Source organism: Protopterus annectens, chromosome 9.part0 (genome assembly GCF_019279795.1).
Source record: "Protopterus annectens isolate FY-2018-M chromosome 9.part0, PAN1.0, whole genome shotgun sequence".
NCBI classification, from domain to species: Eukaryota; Metazoa; Chordata; order Ceratodontiformes; family Protopteridae; genus Protopterus; species Protopterus annectens.
Window position 1 is genome coordinate 1,016,481,365 of NC_056743.1, and position 23,735 is coordinate 1,016,505,099.

Consider the following 23,735-nt stretch of genomic DNA (forward strand, 5'->3'; position numbering starts at 1 on the left):
GAGTCTCAGAGCTACGGGCCCTAATGGCAGTGGAGCCTTTCATCATTTTTCATCAAGACAGAGTCGCTTTACAAACTAACCCTTCCTTTATGCCAAAGGTGGTATCCAGTGTGGCCCTAAACCAAACCATTCATTTGCCCACCTTTTATCCAAACCCCCAGAACAAAGGGGAAAGGCTCCTACACTCTTTGGACATTCACAGGCAATTACGTTACTACTTGGATAAAACTAAGGCTTTCAGAAAATCTGACCAGCTCTTTGTATCCTATGCTGCAGGATCACAAGGAAAGGCTATCTCAAAACAAACCATTTCAAAATGGATAGGACATTGTATCCGTTTCTGCTACACACACCATGGGAAACCTGTACCTGGTAACATTAGGCCCCATTCCACCAAGGCTACAGCAACATCAACAGCCTTCCTCAGAGGGGTACCAACCAAGGATATTTTGGAGACTGCAACTTGGAGTTCAGTGCACACCTTCACCAAGCACTATCACTTACCTCTATACTCTAAAACCAGAGCTGGCTTTGCCACTGCAATTCTGCAGGGCCTACTAGCTTCTCCAAACCCTGTTTAGTTCCACCGCCCATCCTTAGCTTTGGAATTCAACCCAAGTGTGATGACTGCAGCAGTGTAACACGATGAACATAGTACAGTTTTGTACCTACCATAAATGTAGATGTTCGAGTGTTCACACTGCTGCAGTCCAAATTACCCACCCCCCATCCCCTCTGACCTAGCTGAACTTTTCTATACCTTTCTATCCTGTACAACCTTTGTGGTGTATTTGCTTGTAACTGAAGGTATTCCTTTTATTCCTTTTATATGTTTTATTAGCAATATGTATTGCCTACCTACTTGGGGGCACCTGACATCTGGGGCAAGAAACACTGAAGAAAATGGCGTTGGATGCCTCTTATATACCCCTGGCACACTGACATCAGGGAAGAAGCGACAGCAACCGACGCCGGACCAAGACTTTGGAACTCTGGCCGACTGCGGGACCACCTGATGGCAGGATAACCCAAGTGTGATGACTGCAGCAGTGTGAACACTCGAACATCTACATTTATGGTAGGTACAAAACTGTACTTTTCACTGAAAAATGCTTCCACTTATGCTTACTGATCCTGCTTAAAATGTTTAAAGAGTTCAATTGTAATACTCCCCCTGCTCTAATCCTTCAGGATACATTATTTTTTTCAATGAATTCACATAATTCCTTCATTTTCTTTAGGTCGTATAACATACTGGAAGGTCTGTGTTAAGTACCTTAGTACCATTTGTTTGCTTCTCTTGATGACAGTTTTATAGCTGACACAGTATTTTGAAGCTAAGAGCACACAGCAAAAAAGTAAAGCATGAACTCACTAGTTTAAGCTGTGTGGTTTTAATAGCTGGGAATACATTACCTTATGTAGTGCAAAGCTACATGTGTTTTTCTACATGTTGCATTTCCTTGTCAGGCAGTGTGAGGTAATTTTGTGTAATTCACCTTCGAACTCATTCATGTCCAATATGCTGTTAGTAAAGATTCTGAATTCTAAAGGCACACATATTTGTTTACCCCTGGCTCATGTCAGTGAAGTACTTATGTTTGACTTCTTTTTATTACTGTTTTTTTTTTTTGTATTAAGTACATAATTTTGGAGTTCACTGGTATATTAACAAGTAGTTTTGTATTTACATCTTTAGATGAATTTGATTTGAAAACTGAACTCCCTGAAGTGTTTCACGTCTAATGCAATTTGTTACATGGCCCAGAATGGCATCACAAAAATTATCTTTGCAGAAGCCGTCTGAATCTAGCTTCACTTGAAAATCACTTTTATCGGGGAATGCTAGCAGTACACAGACACAGCTGTTACATACTTTACATTTCTGGGGAAGATCAGTGTTTCATACAATAATGTGTGCAGGAGGATAGGATGTACTAATGATAACTCTAAAATGAGCACTTAAAACCTTTAGCTGTTTGCTCTTGTCTGTTTCACCTTTATCCACTCATTCTTCAATTAAATGTTTAATGCATTTTAGGGCTGTTGGGGAGCCAGAGCTTACCCCAGTACTCAGTGGGTTCAGGTCAGAGAAATTAAAATCTAGATGGGGTGTTAGACCATTGTAGAATGTAGACTCACTCACTCACTCACTCACTCACTCACTCACTCACTCACTCACTCACTCACTCACTCACTCACTCACTCACTCACTCACTCACTCACTCACTCAAATTGCCTGGTCACCTACAGCTTGTCTTTGGAATGTGAGAGGAAATAAGCACTCCATGAAAGCACTTGTAGCTGCAGAGAGGATGTCCTGTCTTGAGTTTAAACAGTCATTTGAGATAACACCATGGATGGTAAGTAACACTGTTGGTGGCATATAACTGACGTTGACTAAAAGAGTTACTGTCTATCTTGTGCTTTGAGAAGAAGTGAAAAAGGAATAAATGGATTGGCAAAGGAAGCCAATATAGAAGAGGTGTTTCTACAGCTGAACAAGTATAGTGGCAAGGCTCAGGTTTCATGTAGTTTTTCCATAGACCCTTAAGTTGACAGAGGTGATTGGAGTAATTCATTTCGGCTACAAATAAGCAGCAATGACTTTGCAAATGTAGGAAGATACCAGAAAGATGCAGACCCATTGCTTTTCTTGCTGTCTTTAGAAAAGTTTGTGGAAAAGAATTTTGAAAAAAGGTTGGTGGAATTTTTTAGAGCAAATAGCTCAGTGGACTAAAACAAAAATATGGGTCCTCACAACAGATTCATATAATTTCAGTCTAAATTACTAAAGTACACAGACTAATGAAAAAAAAAATGCAACTGGATGTAGTGCTTCGGAATATTAATAAGACATTTGATATGATAACTCAGAGGAAGGACGTTACCTAGACTGTGTTGCAGACTGGAAATTCCTTAACTGATGTGAAACAGCAGTTGTGGCCAGAGACAAGTGTTTTAGAGAGATCATTAGCTATTATGATACCAAAGAGTATGGTGGACTAGGGCACTTTTTTGTGTGTTTTGTTTCTCATATCACTTTGGGCATGAAAACAAAGTTACTCTTAGGGGTAGCACAAAAATAGGTGGTGTGATTTCAGTGACATGTCTGCAAGCTTGAATCAGGGAAAACTTGTAAGATGGGTAGACAGCTGTAATTTGGGTAGATTTTAATGTGGAAGACTGCATTAGTTATGCACCTTTTGTGAGTAGTCCGGAGATTAGCTGTAGGCTGGGGAATGACATGTAGGTATTACCGAGGAACAGAAGGGAGGGGACTGGGTTGTGATTTGGATGGAGGAGCAAAATTGAGAAAGTGCAGCTGGGTGAAGCTGGAACACATAGGTAGCAGCAGCATATTTCAAAATGGATTTAAGAAAGCAATTTTTTTTTCAAATGTTAGAGTAGGTGTGTGTGTGTGTGTGTGTGTGTGTGTGTGTGTGTGTGTGTGTGTGTGTGTGTGTGTGTGTGTGTGTGTGTGTGTGTGTGTGTGTTGGAAAATGTTGACTTTATTTATTGTTGCATCAAGGGCCCATGGAATGTTTATTAGGAAGTTGAAAGAAAACCCTCTAGTAGGTTTAGCTGTCATCTGAGAGCCACTTGAATGCTGCCAGCTATTTTAAAGAAACTGGTACCAACATATAGAAAAGTAATTTGTGAAAAATGGAAATATACAGATTATGAAAAGAACAAATAAACAATGTGAGAAATAACACTATTCTGGTAATTCTTATGGCAGACATTTTGGCCCCCATTTAGCGGATGTAATGTGTACCCAAGCCATCAGACTGGTGTTGAATAAACTACTGTATCATCAAGAATGGAGGTAAACCTTTGCACAGACTGGATGTTTTTCAAAATCTTTTGCTACTCTTCAAGTGTATGGATTGGTGGGTTACATTTTAGTGTTTAAATATATTTGCTTTGGTTTACCAGTAAAAACGTAGCAGAGGTTTCACATGACTATTGTACCTTCTGTAGGCTGTGCTGTACACCTGACCTTGATAAGAACAGTTCCTCATCTTATGTTAACAGTAAAGAAACCAAGGACAAAAAGTGAATTGAAATTAGGAAGTCTTTTGATACTTTATCTGGAAAACATGAAGGAAGTTGCTTTTAGTCTGTGTAGGCACCAGCATCATTTATTCCACTCATAAGCAGAGCTTACATAAATGTTAGACTGTATGGATGCTTCCATTTTACATATATAAATATATTTTTGTTAGGGCTTTTTAATTTTTTTTACAGTTGTAGTGAGGGCATTGTCCTACATCCTACAATTTCAAACCTTGTTGATATTAGGTTAACATTTTTTAGAATATTTTTAGACTAACCCCAGTACCACTCTTATACTAATGTAACTCTTGGCTTAAACAATAGTATTTTGTTTCACCTGCAGAAAATTGTACACCACAACAAAAGAATGATGGTAATTTTGTGTTAGTTTGCACAATTTATTGTTGTTTATAAACCTATTGATAACTTTATCTGTCTATGGCTTAACACTTATATGTGTTCTCAACTAGATACCCTTAGTGGACCTAGTTGAAATATGTATCTAAGAATTGTCTTTGTGTCTTGTAAATTTGTCACCTTGGAGCTTTTCTTCCTGGGCCTCCACTGAAAATGGACATGTATCCAGTTGGACTATCCCGGTTAACAAATGTAAACTAAATAAATAAACATTTATTTGGAATAAATGTTGCTCCTATACCTCTCCTTAGTGCAGTACACTATGTTATGTTAGTGTACTGTTGGATGTACATTAGAAATAATGTAAGCATGAGCTCTTGTACCTCTCCTTAGTGCAATACATTATGTTAGTGTACTGTTGGAAGTACATTAGAAGTAATGTAAGCATGAGCTCCTGTACCTCTCCTTAGTGCAGTACACTACATTAGTGTACTGTTGGAAGTACATTAGAAGTAATGTAAGCATGAGCTCCTATACCTCTCCTTAGTGCAGTACACTATGTTAGTGTACTGTTGGAAGTACATTAGAAGTAATGTAAGCATGAGCTCCTGTACCTCTCCTTAGTGCAGTACACTGTTATTTTACTGTTGGAAGTACATTAGAAGTAATGTAAGCATGAGCTCCTGTACCTCTCCTTAGTGCAGTACACTATGTTATTGTACTGTTGGAAGTACATTAGAAGTAATGTAAGCATGAGCTCCTATACCTCTCCTTAGTGCAGTACACTATGTTAGTGTACTGTTGGAAGTACATTAGAAGTAATGTAAGCATGAGCTCCTATACATCTCCTAAGTGCAGTACACTATGTTAGTGTGCTGTTGGAAGTACATTAGAAGTAATGTAAGCATGAGTTCCTATACCTCTCCTTAGTGCATTACACTATGTTAGTTTACTATTGGAAGTACATTAGAAGTAATGTAAGCATGACATGATTAGCGGCCTAGGTATCAATCAGCCCATAGAAAATGCTAGAAACATGCTGTGAAATGTTAGGATAAAACATCAGTACAGTAACAACACAACTATATGTAACACTGAGCAAAAGTAACATTGGGTAAAGGGTGAACAAAGTAAAACTCACAGTGGCATAAAATTGCTCAAGGAGTGTATGAGCCAAGAATGTACTGTAATTTAATAGCGAGGGACCACTAAATAATCTTTGCTGAATTAGTTCTACTGCATATTCCTGATGTGCTTGTTCTTATCTTTGCTGAATTATTTTGAAAGCAAGATAAAGAGAAGGTATGGAAAGACACATGGAAAACCTAGATATCTAGGAGAAAACTGTGAGAATGAAAAGAAAAGGAAACAATTGGAAACAGAATGAGTGACGGCTACATTCTTTCTAATACTTCCATTAATTTTTCAGGAATTATTAACAGATTGATCATGTGCCAAAGCTTTTGCCTTAAAAACAATGTTAATTATGGTATGACTTCATTGAAAAACAAAGATATATCCATCCATCCACAACCACTTTTTGCCCATTTTGCACGTGGGATCATGGTGTCACTTCAACCGTGACAGTCATCTAGAGCCAAGGTTCACACCGCTGGGTGGCTAGCCCTGCTGCAGCTGTTTTTCCACACCACACACTTACACCTATGGCCAGTTCACAGTGTCCAATCCAACTACTTTATGTCTTTGGAAAGTGGGAGGAGCACCTGGAGGAAAACCACATAAACAAAGGGAGGACATGCAGACTCCACATGGAAGGCACCCCAGGTGAGACTCAAACCAGGGAACGTCTTGCTGTGAGGCAACAACACTATCCATTGCTCTACTGTGGCACCCCAAAAAAAAATCCTTCCTTTTTATCCACTATCCTGGCAACTTACCAAGTATACTTACCAAGTAATGTGTACCTCCAAGTGTTTTATCTAGTGTTTTAGCTGCACCCTGAAAGGCAAGTAAAACTATTTTTTATAGAAACCCTCTGGCAAGATTGATGACCCTGAGAAGTTTTAACTAAAATTAAAATGTGCATTAAAAATGCCATGTTTTCTATGGTTTTGGCAATAGCTTTATTTTCCATAACAACAAGCCAGAAGGCTGTTTGATAGAGTGGAGCCTAAGGCTTCTAGGAGGCCTCTTGATGGTGATTTAATGCTAGAAGCATCTGTTGCTCTCAATGTATGAGTGCTACAGTGATTTGTACAGTTTGTTGAATATTAAGACCTAACTGAATAGCTTGTTATCTTCCTTACTTGCAATTACAAAGATTGCCTCCTTGCATGTAATAAATCTCAGAAAGGAAACAGATTTAGTGTTCCATAAACAGTGAATGTTTCCATAGCTATTACGCTTTCAGAACAGTATAATTCACTAATATTATGTCACTGGCAAACAACTTCTTGGAAACCTGTGGTTCATTTCTGCAAAAAAAAGTAAGTTAGCTTCATGTTTTTAACATTATGAATACACTTGCTGAAATTGTATAAAACATACTGGTGCATTTTAATTTATATTTTAAAACCTCACTGTGCTAGATCTTCTTGCTGTCTCGCTTTCCACTACGTTTGGCATCCTTACCACTATGTAATAGTCTGACTTTTCAGATAGTTCCACTGATACACTGGTCACTCCTTCAAAGTCTAGGTAGCCCATAAAAGTGAATTATCAGTTTAAGTCCTAAAAATTAGCTCTTTTCCAGTTATTAAAGCTTATTAATTAAGTTGTTAAAGAGGCCAATAGACTTGTTTTTATTTTATATTAAATACAATTTTAGCAGCCAAAGCCAAGCAAGAATAATTTTCGCTAAAAAGGAATAGATGTTTGAAGCAAAAGTATGTCATAACCCTGCCATTCATGTGTTTGGTTGCATGGCTGTGAATGGTGCAGTGCAGCTCTATGTGCAGTGATCATGAAAGTCACTGTGACACTGGGACTAGGTTTTGATTTTAGGTGGCATGCATTGTGCTGTGTTTACAGACAATAGATGTATTTCAAAGGGATAATAATGTATCCCAGCAATAATTTAAATCTTGTTTGTACTTTAAAGAAGTATGTAGCAGATGACAGTCATTGTTCATTGAATCATATTTTGTGTGTGGGTATGTGTGCGTGTGTGTGTGTGTATGTGTGTGTATGTATGTATATACACACATATAACACACACACACACACACACACATATATATATATATATATATATATATATATATATACAGATTATATATATATATATATATATATATATATATATATATATATATATAAAAACAGGTTTTTTATATATATATATATATATATATATATATATATATATATATATATATATATATAAACAGGCTTTATAACAAAAGGAAGACGCTGTTGTCCAAGGGTAAAAAAAAACACATTCCAAATTGGAAAAACTCCCTCCTCCGCCTCAACAAGCGAATTAGATCATTAGTGAAACTCTCCAAAGCCAAATATGAGTTGAAACTAGCCTCCAAAACAAAGGGAAACCAAAAGTCCTTCTTCAGTTATGTTAGGAACCTCCATGGCAAAGCCCAAGTTTGTTCCGAATTAGTACTTAATGGTATCACTTACACTGATACTGCTGACTTAGCCAACCTGCTAGTTGATAGGTTCAGTGCAAACTTCACCCTCTTATCGCCTCTCAAAGACCCAGTCGACAACCCTGATACTTGTCCCATACCTCACATGTCCATAGATCAAGTGTTAAAGGCCCTATCTAATGCAAAGAACACAGCTTCCATGGGACCTGATAGTATCCCGGGGTGTATTCTGCACCATCTCCAGCAAGAACTAGCTTCGCCATTGAGCACCTTATTCAACCACAGCCTAATTACAGGGTTATTTCCAACAGAGTGGAGAACCGCCATTGTCGCCCCCTTGCACATAGGTGTTGTCACTACTGACCCGGGAAACTATTACCCCATTAGCTTGACAAGTCTGATCTGTAAAGCCATGGAGCATATTATTGTGGATCTCATAAGCAAGGACATAGGCAATCTGCCCCACCCAATGCGGATTTGTCAGGGGCAGATCTTACCTATTGAACCTGGTTGACTTCTTTGAGACTGTCAGCATGGCCTTGGATGAGGGAAAGTCAGTACACACAGCTTACCTTGACCTGGGCAAAGCCTTTGACACAATCCCCCACTCAGGCATCATCTAAAAGCTAACACAACTTAGTGTTAATCCCTATCTCGTTAGATGTGTGACCAACTGGCTTACAGAAAGGACCCACAAGGTCAAAATAGGCACCATCACCTCCGATAACAGACCGGTCACTAGTGGTGTTCTCCAGGGATCTGTCCTGGGACCCCTACTGTTTAGCATCTACTTCTCAGAGGTCCAGGCAAAGACAAAGGGCCTGTGGCTGACCAAGTTTGCAGATGACTGTAAGTTGGGTGCTGTCATTGGCTCCCCAAATGATGTTAACATACTGCAGGAGGGTCTTACAGCTACAAATAACTAGTGCCAAACTTGTGGCCTTAAGTTAAACGCAAAAAAAATGTACTATCATACAATTTGGTAAAAACATGGTCCCTGCTGACTACCACATCAACAGCAACCCACTAAGCACACAACCTGTTTTGAGAGACCTGGATACTCAGGTTGACAAAAATCTCACATTCGACCATCATGTAGCAACAGTGGTCAGACAAGCCTTTTTCTTGGTTCATCTCATAAGTAAAGGGATTGCATCCAGAAAAAAGGAGACTATTACCTCTCTGTACTCCTCCCTCATTAGACCTATAATTGAATGTAACTCCCTGTTTGGTATGTACCTCTCCAAACACCTCCACCAACTGGAAAGGCCACAGAAATACCTCATAAAGAGAATCCATGGATCCAACACCTGTCCTATGTGGACAGGCTCAAATCACTATCACTCTATTTGGTGATCTGTGTCTCACTACAAGGCAATATCAGACGTTCCCTACTAGAGATGCTCCATATCCATAAATCTAACTTCTCATGCAGTACCCACTCGATAGGACTAAATCTAATATGCAACATCAACAAAACCTGCTGAAGAGACAGGTTTGTCTCCAAGAGGCTGCCCCATCTCTGTAATAGACTTCCCATACATGTCAAACAGAGTGCCTTGCTGGCCCTCTTCAAATGCATCCTTGATGAGTGGAAGGGAAACCACAAATTTGTCCCAGGAGTTCCACCTTTGTCTCACTGACAGGAGCAACAGGTGCTGACTGAGGTTTCTTTTTTGGGGATAAACTCTTGGCTAGGCTTGCAAGGACCCCAGGGCCATTAGCCTAGTAACCACCTATGATCATATATATATATATATATATATATATATATATATATATATATATATATATATATATATATATATATATATATATATATATATATATATATGTATATACACACACACACACACACATATATATATATATATATGTAAATGTGTGTGTATACAATGTATATATATGTATGTATATATATATATATATATATATATATATATATATATATATATATATATAAATAATCAATGAAGAACTGCAGTATATCTTAAAGCTTCCTATAAATTTTGATTAAGACCCAGTGATCACTGATATATTTATTGATCTACTATACATTATTTGGGCATATAAAAAGCTTTAAACAAGCAGTAATGCCTGAAAATGTGGGTGGTGTTAGGCTGCATTGTACTTAGACAATTAGCCATCTGTTGAACTGTTTCATGTTTGCGTTTTTATCAGTATATACACTTTTTATATTTTTTATATAAAATAGTTTCTCTGCCTAATGTTTTAAAGTTGTTGTAGCATATGTCATTGCTGTTGGAGGAAGTATTTAATATCAACACACACATGCTTACTCACATGCACGCAGGCGCACGTGCGCACACACACACACACACACACACACACACACACACACACACACACACACACACACACACACACACACACACACACACACACACATAGGAACACACGCACAAACTTCTACACACAGATGCACACACAAATGTTTGCTCAGCAATTGTAGTCACTTCCCTGCTTGATTGCACCTCATCAATCATTGTGATCAAATGAATGAAAAAAAATTATATAGTGCAAAACACTACAAATACCACCCCCTCCCCATCACTGAGTTTGACAAATGTCCCTGATTTGTCTCTTTTATTTTTTTTTTCTGGTAAATCACAGTGGATTAAACTTAATCAGTAATTATTGTTCTGTGTACGCTGATGAAAACAGCCGAGAGGTATGCACTCTCCCTCCCAATCTCTTTCTCTGTGTCACTTGCTGTCTCTCTCTCTCTCTGTCTCTACTTCTCTGTCTCACTCTGTCAGACACACACACACACACACACACACACACACACACACACACACACACACACACATATATGCATATAGATAGAAACACACACACACAACACACACACACACACACACACACACACACACACACACACACACACACACACACACACACACACACACACACACACACACACACACATATATGCATATAGATAGAAACAAACACACACACACATGTGCTTTGCATTTCCAGCCACTTTAACTGAATAAACCTCATCTATCACTATGATCAAATGAATGAAAAAAATCATGCAGTGCAAAGCACCGTAATCCCTTCTCCAACTGTCTCTGATTTTGCACAAGCCAACTTAGAAACAGTATACAAAGAAAATCCTTCAGTTTAATAGCACTGTCTTCTAAAGCATAACACTTCACATTAAAAAATATACATACAGCATTAGGGAACATTAGAGAACTTTATCAGCACAAGTTATGTCAGTTTTTGATGCTGACTTAACAGTCTTTTCAACAGACCCCAGCAAGGATTTCATCCTAACTATTACAGTATGACTTGTGAAGTTACAACTCAGCAAGGTATCAACTCAGCTCATGGTCGAGAAATCAGTCCAATGAAAAAAATGTAAATGTAAGCCATTTTATGTAGGGGCCACGCTTCCTAGACTCCTGAGCTTATTTATACCAACTCCATATTTGCAGAAGCATGAAGAAATGTGCAGTTCCCTCCCCCAAAAAAGAATCACTGCGGGTTAAACAGTGAGGCAGTACACTCACAGTGGTTTCCTATGCAAACATTGATTGAGGAGTTCAGCTTTGCTGAGTTATAGTTCCTCATCTACTTTGAATTACATCAGTAATAGAGAAGATGTAGAGGCTTCATCACCTTACTCAAAATCGCTGACTGAATCTGTATAGAACTAGTTATTTGGTCATAGAACTTGGTATAAATGGCACAGATATATGCTTTGTACCTATTGATCACCTCCTATTGCATCCATCAACAAAATAGAAATAATATCTGATTTTCTACAAGGAAATTGATCATCAGGTTGTGAGACCATAATATATGGAGACTATATTACCAGTGAATAAATGGGATGGCAAATACAAAAATTAAGTATCTGACTAATAGTATTCCTTGCATGTCATAACGGGAAAACATCTGGAATATAATGCTGAGGGGCTGATAAAGTGGATTAATACCTTTCAGGCCTGATTCCAAAAGACTTGCTCTCAGTGTAAGTGAATACTTACACTGAGACCAGTTCATTTGGAATCTGGCCCCAGTTTTAAGCTTATTTATAGATGGGCCATACACCAAAGTAAGTCACATACACTGAGAGCAAGTCTTTTGGAATCAGAGCAGACTTGTACTGACAGCAACTGTTTTGGAATCCAGCTCTACATTTTTCCTGAAATCTAAAGGGAGGGTGGCATAATGGTTAAGGTGGTTACCTTACATGCACAAGGTGCAGGGTTTGATTCTCACATGGGGTAATTGGCTAGGCTTCAAATGGCCCACAAGGGCAATTAGCCTATAGTAATCTATGAACCTATCTATGCACCTATCTATTTCATTTTATCTCTCGTAACCTACCATGATCTGTTGAAAGTAAAATTGGAAGTGACTATTAGTAGATTTGATGGACATGATGAAGTAGGATAAGAAAAAAACACCTTAGGTGTAGATTTGAAAAAGTTGTGGGCAATAAGAAATAGTGGCTTTAAATGGTTTATTACATTTAAACAAATGAATTTTGAATAACAAAAGAAGGCAAACTGGCTAAAAGTGGTTCAGAAAATCAAAAAATATGGGAACTGGAAGTGTTTTGAAATATCAGAAAGAACTAAAATAGGGGAGTTTCCATCACTTTAAGGAAACATATGGTCAGAACAAAGAAATTGTGCAAAAAGGTGTGTTAGTGGAAAGAAATGTAAAAAATTAAAGACAAGTTTGCAAAAAAATTAAGAAAATCACTAAATGGTATTGTCTACTTCTAAAGGAATTTCAAAAATATTGGACTAGTATATTTCCCATCTTCTTCAGCTGTCTGCCTTATTATCACACTATTATACCATGACCCCCCCCCCAAAACGTGCACGCTGATTGGCCAGCGTGCTCATTGTAAATCGAGTTATACTAATGGAAAAAGGTCCGGTCGCCCGGACTTTTTTCCATTAGTATAACTCTACTTTTAAAACAGTGTCTCGCTATGTTAAATGGGTTTAACATAGTGAGACAGCTTTAAAATAAGCAACAGAGATCTCCGTTGCTTATTTTAAAGCTGTCTCACTATGCTAAACCCATTTAACATAGCGAGACAGGTTTTAAAAAAAAAAGCAACGGAGAAAGCAAGATCTCCATTGCTTTTTACTGTTCGCTATGTTAAATGGGTTTAACATAGCGAGACAGTTTTAAAATAAGCAACAGACATCTCCGTTGCTTATTTTAAACTGTCTCGCCATGTTAAACCCATTTAACATAGCTTAAAATAGTAAAAAGCAACGGAGATCTTGCTTTCTCCAGCTTTTGCTCAACTCTGATGTACCGCGCAGGCACGCAGTACATCAGAACTTCCGCGGATGCCAGACATCTGCGGAAGGGCAGTAAACAGGCATTATACTATGCCATTATTTAAGAAAAGTAATAGTTTCTTTTCTTAAATAATGTCATATAATAGCAATAACTCACTTCTGGGTGTGGGTAATGCTGTATTTACCCACGGCTGGCTTTGTTGGTCCTCGGGCTTCGCCCTCGGGACCAAACCACACCAACCATGGGTAAATCCAGCATTACCCACACCCAGGCGTGGGTTATTGCTATATTATCTCACTTTAAGCAGTAATAACCATTATGGGGATCTCATCCTTCACTGAGGAGCTAAGACCATAAATTCCCATACCAAACCTGTGAATAACTTCTCAGGAATGTGGTAAACTGAATCAGCTAGCAGACCTAACCAGTTGGCATACAGAATTACTTAGCTTCTTCTCAACTTCTCCAAAAAGATGTTGTGTACCAGGTTACTTGAACAACCAGTTCAACCTGCCACCTTAACTATTAAAAAAATCAGAACTGCTATGGGACACTATCAGCACTCCTTTTAAAATGAACAGATTGTCTCAGCACAATTCAGATTTAGAATTGAAGTAAAATCTTTTCTGTAGAGTACAGGCTTACCTTACCAAATGTGCAAGGCTAAGAGGGAATTTTACTCCATGGCTATCTAACAAAGCTGACTACCAAAATGAAGTGAGCCTTTTCCCAGTGGGAAAATGTTTAGTAAAGATTTAAGCAATCTTGTTGTTACCTGGCATGGAATAAATGCAACTTAAGAAGTGACCACAACATGTTTACACCTAAGACCAAAACATATTTCCTTACAGACAGACAGAATATTCCATTAGTAGAACTGAAACTTTTTTAGCAAGAAATTGACGTTTCAGGAAATCTGAAGTCCATAAGCACTCTTTGCATGTAAAATAGCAGATGAAGCATTTGTTTGTTTGTTTGTTTGGTTTGTTTGTTTGTTTGGTTTGTTTGTTTGTTTGTTTGTTTGTTTGTTTGTTTGTTTGTTTGTTTGTTTGCGGTACAGGTAGATAGAGGAGCTAGTATAGCCATATATTAAATAATTCTATAGTCAGTATTTGGCTTCCTTTCCAGCTTTGAAGTTTGAACAGTATCAGTGAAAGTAATAACATTAATGTCTAAGAGCAGTTTTTAGTATGGCTGTTAGGCTCTGATGGACTGTACCCCATGTTCATTAGGGCACATGATGTTTATATCAGTGTATTACTATGCCATGTTGTTAACATTTCTCTTTTCTTATGTTCCTTCCCAGACTTCTGGAGGGCTTCTTCCATCATAACACTTCCTAAACAAGGTTCAACAGATCAACTTAGATCTGATTGTCCAATGTCAAATCTCCCTTATCAAGAGTTTTTGAAAAAAAAAAAGTTGTATCCTCACAACTGAAAACCTACCTTGAAAACTGTGATCTCTGCTATGACCATCTGCATGTTTTGTAAAAAGCACAGCAGCATAACCTCTGAACTAAAGTACATGCTACGGATAAGGCTGGTGATGACTTAACATACTAGTTGCAGAAATTACATGACTTTAAATGCTTCTGCAACTGATGTAGCCTGGAATGTGTTACCTATTCTTACACTTTGACTCAGTGATGACCTCTTGTCTGGTGTTCTAGAATGTATGAGTTTTCTCACATTCAGTGCATTGTGAGTTAACATAAAACATGAATTGATATTACTCACTTAGGCTTTGATTCAGTAAATTGCCAAATGCCTCTTGAAAAGCTGACCCTCCAATACCTGCATGGTAGTGCAGTGCATTATTGATGCATTATGCCAAAAACAGGCAATTCAGAATAGATAGATATGTCTCCATTTAGCGTCTACCTGAAAAATAAGGAGTCTATATTAGTTCCTCTTCTTTCCTCATATTTTGATCAGTTTTACATATGTAGTCTTTTGTACACAGATGTTTAATAATATCCCTGTGCATAACCCATCAAACGTTGTGAATTCTGTCACCAGATGCAGCTTTATTATTAACTTAACAAAAGCAAAGCCATGTCTCACTGTGTAGCATACAAAGAAGGCTAGCATTATCCAACTAAAGGATTGGTCATTGTCGCATTGAATGGGGGCTTCACTGAAATAATCACATATTTAAATGTCTTGAGGGTATGGCAGGAACCATCTTCACCATTTGCTGAATGTATAAAAAAAAGCCATCAGTAAAACCAAAGCTTTGGCATATGGTATAAAGTGCATGGTCTTCTAACAAAAGAGGTTGAATGATACTGGGTAAGGAAGTGCTTCTTATTAGATATGGATGAATAGGTAATTATGTTATGTGAACATGTAATGCGGATCTGTCCCTTTTAAGTACATTTTATGTGTATTTTTCTGTGCTGCAACTTAGAACACAGGTTAATTTTAAATCCCAGGTAGCACTGAATATGTAATTGAATGTATGTACAAGAACACTTTCTTTCGATACATAAGGACTAATGAAATCTAACCACAAAGACGTTGCAGGATAAAATGCAACTCAGAACAGAAACACAACCACCACCAAACTGCTGCAGCGAACCAAAACAGCTATAAGATGGTAAAAGGCAGACAAAAAAACATTCACCGTAAGAAACTGTTTGCTGAATGTAAAAATATACAAAGGAACCAGAACCAGGTCTACTAAAAATCTTTTAATCTATCTAAGTGCTTTCGTCCTTGTCTAAAGACTTCATCAGAGATATTAAAACATTTATAGTACAAGTCATTATATACAAGCATATATCCAATAAAAAGGTACCATCAGTGATTAGTCTAACATAGCGCGGAATCTGCATGTCCTCCCTGTGGACGCGTGGGTTTCCTCTGCATGCTGTGGTTTCCTCCCACATCCCAGAGACATGCTGTAGGTGGATTGGACACTCTAAATTGACCCTAGGCATGAGTGCGTGCATGTGTGCCTTCCGTGGAAGGTTGGGCGCTGGGCTGGCTACTTGACACCGTAAAACTCTACTGCCAATCATGAGCGGACAGGTGATCCGCTGTGGTGACCCCTAACCGGGAAAAGCTGAAAGAAGAAGAAGAAGAAGATCAATGATTAATCTAACATAGTTGGTCTATACTTCAGAACACTACTTTCTATTAACCGTGTCTGAAGTATAGATCCACTATGTTAGACTAATAATCAATATTTAAAAATGTTTACTATTTTTAGCTCTTGGTGTGTTTTGTACCCCACATGGGAATCAAACACTGTACCTTGTGTCTGTGAGGTGAATACCTTAACCACTGTGCAATTATGTGATTGTTAATTGTTACACTTTGATACAAATGTAGTTATGTATTGTCGCTTTAAAAGGTTGAATTATTTTCTTGATGAATGGTGCATTATCAGCTATTTTCTCTTTCAGCATATTCTCGGTCTGGTCAGTAACTTTTATTTTTGTTGCATTTATTATTGAAATATTAGATCCTCTGTAAAGAACTGTAGTTTGAACGATGCTGGTTTGTAATAGAAAATGAAGCCACTGTGCAGTCAGATTCAAGTCTGTCCAATCCTGAATTGTTACCGTTATGACATTTCTGCCTGTTTACCCACATATTTTATGCAGCATACATATATAGTAGAGCACATGGCAGTCCTGTGTTGTGTAATGGTAAATGGAATGTTTGTACCTTACCTGAGTCATATATAATAATCTAACTCTTGTTTTTTTATGTATTTCAGCTTGTGGGTCACTTACACGTACTCTTGACAGTGGAATTGGAACATTTCCTCTCCCAGACTACTCCAACAATACAGCAGGAAAAAACATCCCAAAGTTGAAATCCAAACTTGAACAACCCCCTGTTGCTTCCTCTGGAAAAATGTCTGTTACCACAAAAGTTCCACGTAAGGCACGGACTTTAGAAAGAGAGGTTCCAAATGCAGAAGAACCATTTGTGCAGGCCAAAGACCTCAGCACTCCACTGCTCAATGCTGCATTGCAAAGTTCAGAAGCAATATTTGACCACCATGCTGAGAAACTATGCAGAGAAGGTATTACTTTCAGGCTAAATAACTAATCATTTTGTGTTAATAACCTCTATGATGGGAAGGTGGGCTACCAGTTTTCTTGTAAAATTTCCCCTAAGCATGGAACACACTGGTGCTGGGGAAGCAGGGCCTTAAGGAATTTAATTCTACTCTTTTTGAACATAGCTTAGGAGAGGGCCTGCTGATCCAAATGCTATGAACCATGATAACTTGGGGTTTCTGATACTGAACATACTCAATTATGAGTACCACACATGAGACTGTCATGCTAATGCTACATGACTCTGTGTAACATACAAAACATAGTGTTCTGATTGCAAACTTTATTTTTTTCTGTGTACCATTAAGAATGTGGGTTTCTGATGCTGATCATAATGGGTTCTGTACTGTGTACTGTAAATAGAATATGGGCGCTTTCATTCTAATCACTGTTAGTTCTGAGAAGTAGGATATGCTGGGGTCTGATAATGATCCCAGTCAGTCTTGTGAGCACATGGTAACAGTGGCATTTTTTACTTCACACTCTTGGCATTATGGACAACATGGGGTTTTGATGCTAAATCTGATACTAAACACGTGATTCTTTGCACTGTAGAAAATGTGGGGCTTTAGTTGTGGCTGCAGTCAGTTTAAGTACTGTGGGCAACATGGGGGGGGGGGTCCTCATGCTGAGCACACTTCATTCTGTGCACCGTAGGAAATGTGTGGTTTTATTACTGATCATAATTTATTATGTGATTTTTAAGGAATTAAACAAGTAGATCGAGCTAATCATTTCTGGGTCTGTGTTTGTCTTTGCACATTCAGCAACTAACTGCTTTGATTCTTTTGTATTTACAACCTGTAGAATTATATTTTGGCCAGCTGTAATGCCTTGCTGATGGGTTTTATCCCTTCTGGCAGCTGGCAGCATCAGAAGCAGAACTGAGTACTTATGTAGATATGTACGTAACCATGGTACTGGCCAGTTCTATAGCAGAAAATGCAGCACATGTCTTTGGGCATCATGAAGTCTTCCTTACGACAGAGAAATAGGGAGAAGTATGGAGAAGAAAGGACTTACTTTGTCTAGCAGAATAATGTGCCAAACCAACACAGATAATGCAAAGACACAGAGCAAGAAATGTCTATTAAATGTACACTGGATATTTCCACCACTGTGACCATATTGTGGGGAATGGAAGGAGGAAGCTGAATACCACTGGGGGAGAAGTTCTGGATCCCACTGTGACAGGTTCTGAGGGACTGAACCCCACTGGAAAGGGTCATGGTGGGAATAGATGCCACTGTGTCTAATTTAGGGAGAACTGTAAATGAAATTGAACATCACTGTGTATAGCTGTAGGAAACTGGAACCCACTAAATGGAGCTAGTACTTGTGAGGGGGCTGGAGCTCAGTGTGAGGAACTGTGGGGCTCTAGATTCCACTCTGAGATGTTGCTGGGGAGCTGGACATTACTCTGAGTGGAAATGATCTGTGTATATGAAACTGTTTGGAATTCAAACTGAATGTGAGAAGCTCTAGGACAGCTAGAGAACACTGTGGTAAACTTTGGGAGAAATTCAGTCTCACTGTGGAAAGCTATGGGGAAGCCTGCACTCTTCCACTGGATGGTATTGCTATGAAACAGGATACCTCTGCGAGGAACTGAATACCAGTAAGGGGCGCTGACAGAAAAATGGTGCCCACAGTGTGGAGACCATTTTATGGAGAGTTGCGCAGAAAAGACAGTTACTGCTGTGATTGACACCATATCCCACTATGTAGATATATTTCTGGATGGGATCTACCAGCACTGTTAGGGAGTAAATCTCATTGTGCGATGCTATGTTAAAAATAAGATATTAAATCTTGGAGTCTAGGCTTGTAGCTGATATGGAACCAGAGGCCTCTTTTGCAGTTCTAAAAAAATGGGGATTTTTTTGTGAGGAATTGTAGTAAGGAAATTAGACTACATCAAGAAAAATGTTGGACAAACTGCAGGTGCTGTAAGGAACTTGATGGTAAAACTAAATTTCAGTATTAAAATCTAGACCCTGCCATAAGAGAATCTTGAAAAGGGAAGATGGAAGGTACTATATGATGAGGTTAGGAAAACAAGAAAGCATGGCAATAAGGGTGATGATGGTGGGAACAATAGTAATACGTTCTTTGTTGTCCCATGGGTGTATCTAGAATTTTTCTCATGCTTCTTTGTTCAGCACGAGTATATGGTGTGATGTAAGTATAGTATTGGCAAATATTAGAACTTGTTTGGTGTCAGCTAATAAAAATTACCCTTTAGAGCTTGTCACGCTGTATAAGTAGTCCATTTACCCAAGTGAGCAAGAACAGACCTGCTCCAAATCTGCAGACTGTTCTTCATTGGTGAGATCAGCATCTTGTGTTCTATCAGTTACGTTAAATTCTGTCAAAAACTTTTATTGCTAAGTACATGTTGTATTACACTTGTTTATATGCTGTATGTATATGTGCAGATAGCTACGGAGACCATATTAAGCAAAGAAGATCCCAGGAGAATAAAAACTGGACCTTTCCAAACTCCAAAGCATCAGGAAACACACCTGACAACTTCTTATGCATTCCTGGAGATCTTCAGCAACTTCCTGATACATCAGAGGTAAGACGTTTTAGGACAGCTGCTGGAATGTTCTGTTCATTTTCTCAAAAATGTAAGAAATTCATTTTCATTAAAGCCATGCTATCATGCTGACCTTTTTCTTTTTAACTAGTGGCCATAGGTGTACTCAATTGTGTCTAAATGCAGGACCAGGGGGAGGTACTTTATGGGAGTCGTATCAAACTGTTCTCTGCATTGTACATACCTGTAGAACTAGCCACCTTCAATGCTTAGCTGCTTCAGATGCTATGTACTTGCCATCACTTTTAAATTATAGTTTAAATATAGACATCCATTTACATTGAAATAGTCTCTTAATTTTAGAGAAATAGTCTCTTAATTTTAGAGTGTAGCAATGAAAAGGAGAAGAATTGTCTTCCGACTTTGATTTTGCTATGGTGCAAACACAAAATGGTGTGCAGTAACGTACCTATAAATTTGATCAGAGCCAAGCTACAGTAATGTACCTGCTGAATCATATTCTAGCACCTCATAAAGAAGGGATTATTATTTTTACTCAGGGCTGGAGTCTTTTTCAAGAACTAGTCTGTTGCTTGGATTTTAGATCCATGCTGTTGTATAATGAGGGACAGGACCATGTAGAAGCTTTTTTTTTTTGATAATGTTGTAGTGTCAACAAAGGCATATGTTATTAAGAGACTGCCCATCAGTGATGCTGAGACTGCTGCTTATTTATTATCATTGAGTGTGCTGTCTTTTAGGAATGTGTGCCCCAGTTGTTACTATGCTTCTTCCAGGAAGGTTGCATTGTGTCAGAGACTCTTATTAAGCTTTTTTCAATACAAACAACAAACTCATTTCCCTTCAGCTGTTTTAGTTCTCTTTGCTTCAGTTCTGTTAGCTTGAACAAGGATCCTCAAGTGTGTGTTTGTGTACTTGTTTGGGATAGCTACTTGTTGTCATGTGTTTTTATGTGTTACCCTTCCTTCAGGGCTGCACTGACAGAGAAAGTCAGAGACAGTAAAACAGGCTTTATTATTATGTAGCTTGTTCTTTGTCTTTCAGTTGGCACAATCTTAGAGTCAAACGAAGAAACGGAGTGGATGTTAGGGGTTTGGGGAGCTGCTCCCCTACAAAAACACTTGTTTTACTTTGTGGGTAATGTGATTTCTCTGAAGTATATTCCTTTCTGAGTACTTGTATTTAGATGTATTGCATTCTGGAGGGAAGACGTATGACAGATTAGGGCAGAACAGTTGTTTTTCCAGGTATTTTATGTAAGCTGTCATAGGGGAAGCTGACAGACTACTGCAGGATCTAGAATTAATTGTCACTTACTATAAACATAGGGCACGAAGTATATTCACTGTATGGTAAGTGAGAAAGGGAGAAGCAAAGGGAGCAGAGGTGATAAGGCAGGATGGGGGAGAGGTGACAAAAATAGTAGATTGATATCACAGATTTAGGACAGCAATGAGGAAGCATTTCTTCAAGGAAAGGGTAGTCGACCCAAGTAACTCCCTACCAATATAAGTTTTGACACTCAAAACTTTATAGACATTCAAATGACCATAGTGTGAATGGTATAATACTAGGAGCAGAAATAGCAGCTGTACTGGGGTCAGATGCAGCAAGCAAATTTATTTATTTTATTTAATTTACATTTGTTTACCGGGAAAGTCTGACTGGACACAGGTCCTTTTTCAGCGGAGGCCCAAGGAGAAAATCTCCATTACAAAATGGATTAAATATAAACATTATAGACGTTAACAGCTTAGATGGACATAACATGAGCACACAGATAGTATTTACACAATGTTATTATATAAAGGCTTCAAGTGGAAGCTTTAACATAGCAAATGATATTGCAGTAAACATGCTTTGAGTGAGTTACAATACAAGTAGTTTCAAGGATAAGAGTAGTTTGGCAGTCAATAAGCAGTGGCTGGTTACCTATACAGAATGTAGTTTTAGCCTGGAGAATTACAGGTACAAAGCCAGGAGTTGGCCAAGTGTTTCGTAAGTAGCTTTTTAAACTGTGCTGTGGAGGAGCTGGAGGTAACAGAGACTGGCAGTTTATTCCAGATTTTAGGGATGATGTTTGAAAAGAGTGATTCCTGAGCTGAGTTGTTAGCTCTTGTGGTGTCCAGGAGTAGTCTGTTAGTGGAGCGGAGGACTCTAAAAGTGGCGTATGGTTGTATGGGATTTTGGAGAACGGGGACTTTATCAGGTTGATGAAGGATTTTATGGGCAAAGTTCATAGTGAACACAAGCCTGAGCTGTTGGGTACCTATGTCTGCAAGAAGTAATTAACCTTGAAAGCTTTATTTTTTCAATAAGTAGTTTTGGTGCTGCCCTGTGTCATCTGCCACACCCCTGTGCAGTCTAACTGTCTCTGAATCCAGTGCGTCAGTATGAAACCATCCTGATGTAATGTAGAGTTTTCTTCCTGTCCTACTCTTGCCTTAAGTAGGCTATGCATTATTGCTGGTGACACCACACTGATAAAAACTACACATTAACCTTATTGAAAACATTTATGGTAACATTTTTAATTTATATTTAATCACTGAAGGAAACTGTTAGTAGGATTTTCAGTTTTTTTATTTCTGTGCATGTAGCCTCTAAACATTTGGAAATATGCTCTATGTTTGTTATCTGGGTGTTGGGAAACAGAAGTTGAGGTACTTGTTCCAGGGAAGTAGTCTGAGATTGCCCTAGGAAGAAGTGATTAATGACAGTAACTCAAAATTGAATGTCGTATTACTGTTGCAGCCAGCCCTGAAATGACTTTACTTTTATTGGATCTGTTGGTTTATTTGCAATATTGGCTTCTAAATGGCTGTTGTACATTTTGGTGCTGGTTTTCCAGAAAATTATATTATTTTCAGAGTGCCTTACCTTTCCAGCTATGTCATACCCTGATCTCTGTGACCCTCCTTTTCATCGAAAAGAAACACTCTTCAGTTGACACCAGTTCCAAAGTCCTAGTTTTATGACAAACTATCAACAAGTCCTGCTTTAGGGATAAAGTCTGTTTTTTTTTTTCTTTTTTGCTTGAAGGATAAATTCTTAACCCAGTGCCTGCCTCACCTGTGAAACAAGCTTATTCTGTTCGATTAGACAGTGTAAAACATTCATACTTCAATTAGATAAATGTATGGGATCCTGTAAATTCATCCTAGGGGTCATTTGCAAAAAAACATCTAACCAGGCCACACTAAAAATTAACATTTCTCAGCCTTCCCTATTCCTTCTCTGCTTATCTTTTCCTCTCTTTTGTCTGACCTCTCTGTATTTCCCTCTCCTGTAGTGCAATCCAGGCTGATTCTATGTATCCCAATTTAACTCCATCTCCTAACCCCTGTCTTCTAAATTATTAACTCATCTTCAAGGGATCCTCTTCTGTGACATGGTTGGCTAAGCCTATAATGATCAACACACTGCTGGCATAGTAGAAGCATATGTACCTATGAAGTTATGATGCAATTTCAAATAGGTAACTCAGGAAGGTCAGTATTACAGGGGCAGCTGTTAATTTCACTGGATTTTATAATGCAGAACCTAGAAAAGGTGATGATGTTTCATTTTTTTCATCTCAGAACTTGGCAAGGTTTGTTAGTTTCAGCACTGGCATGAACATTCTGGTCTTAGAAAGTACTCATGGCTTTACTAGTGATAACAGCTAGGACTTGTGGATTCACTAGTGCTGATATCCCAGATCACAGAAAGACCCACGGGTTTCACTAGTGCTGGTATCTCAGGTCCAAGAAAGGACTTGTGTGATTTTGCTAGTGCTGTCAACCTATGCCCCAAAAGGGACTTGTAG

At 38.4% G+C, this 23,735-nt stretch overlaps 1 protein-coding gene across 4 annotated transcripts in view; it reads left to right on the forward strand.

Moving 5' to 3' along the window:
• The window catches only part of NCKAP5L (NCK associated protein 5 like), a 610,993-nt gene that overhangs the window by 486,422 nt on the left and 100,836 nt on the right, over positions 1-23,735 (forward strand). For all 4 annotated transcript variants that reach the window (XM_044083803.1, XM_044083806.1, XM_044083804.1 and 1 more), the window contains 2 exons: positions 17,016-17,327; positions 19,803-19,945. In XM_044083803.1, the coding sequence (XP_043939738.1) occupies positions 17,016-17,327; positions 19,803-19,945 (455 nt within the window). The remainder of the gene's footprint in view (positions 1-17,015; positions 17,328-19,802; positions 19,946-23,735) is intronic.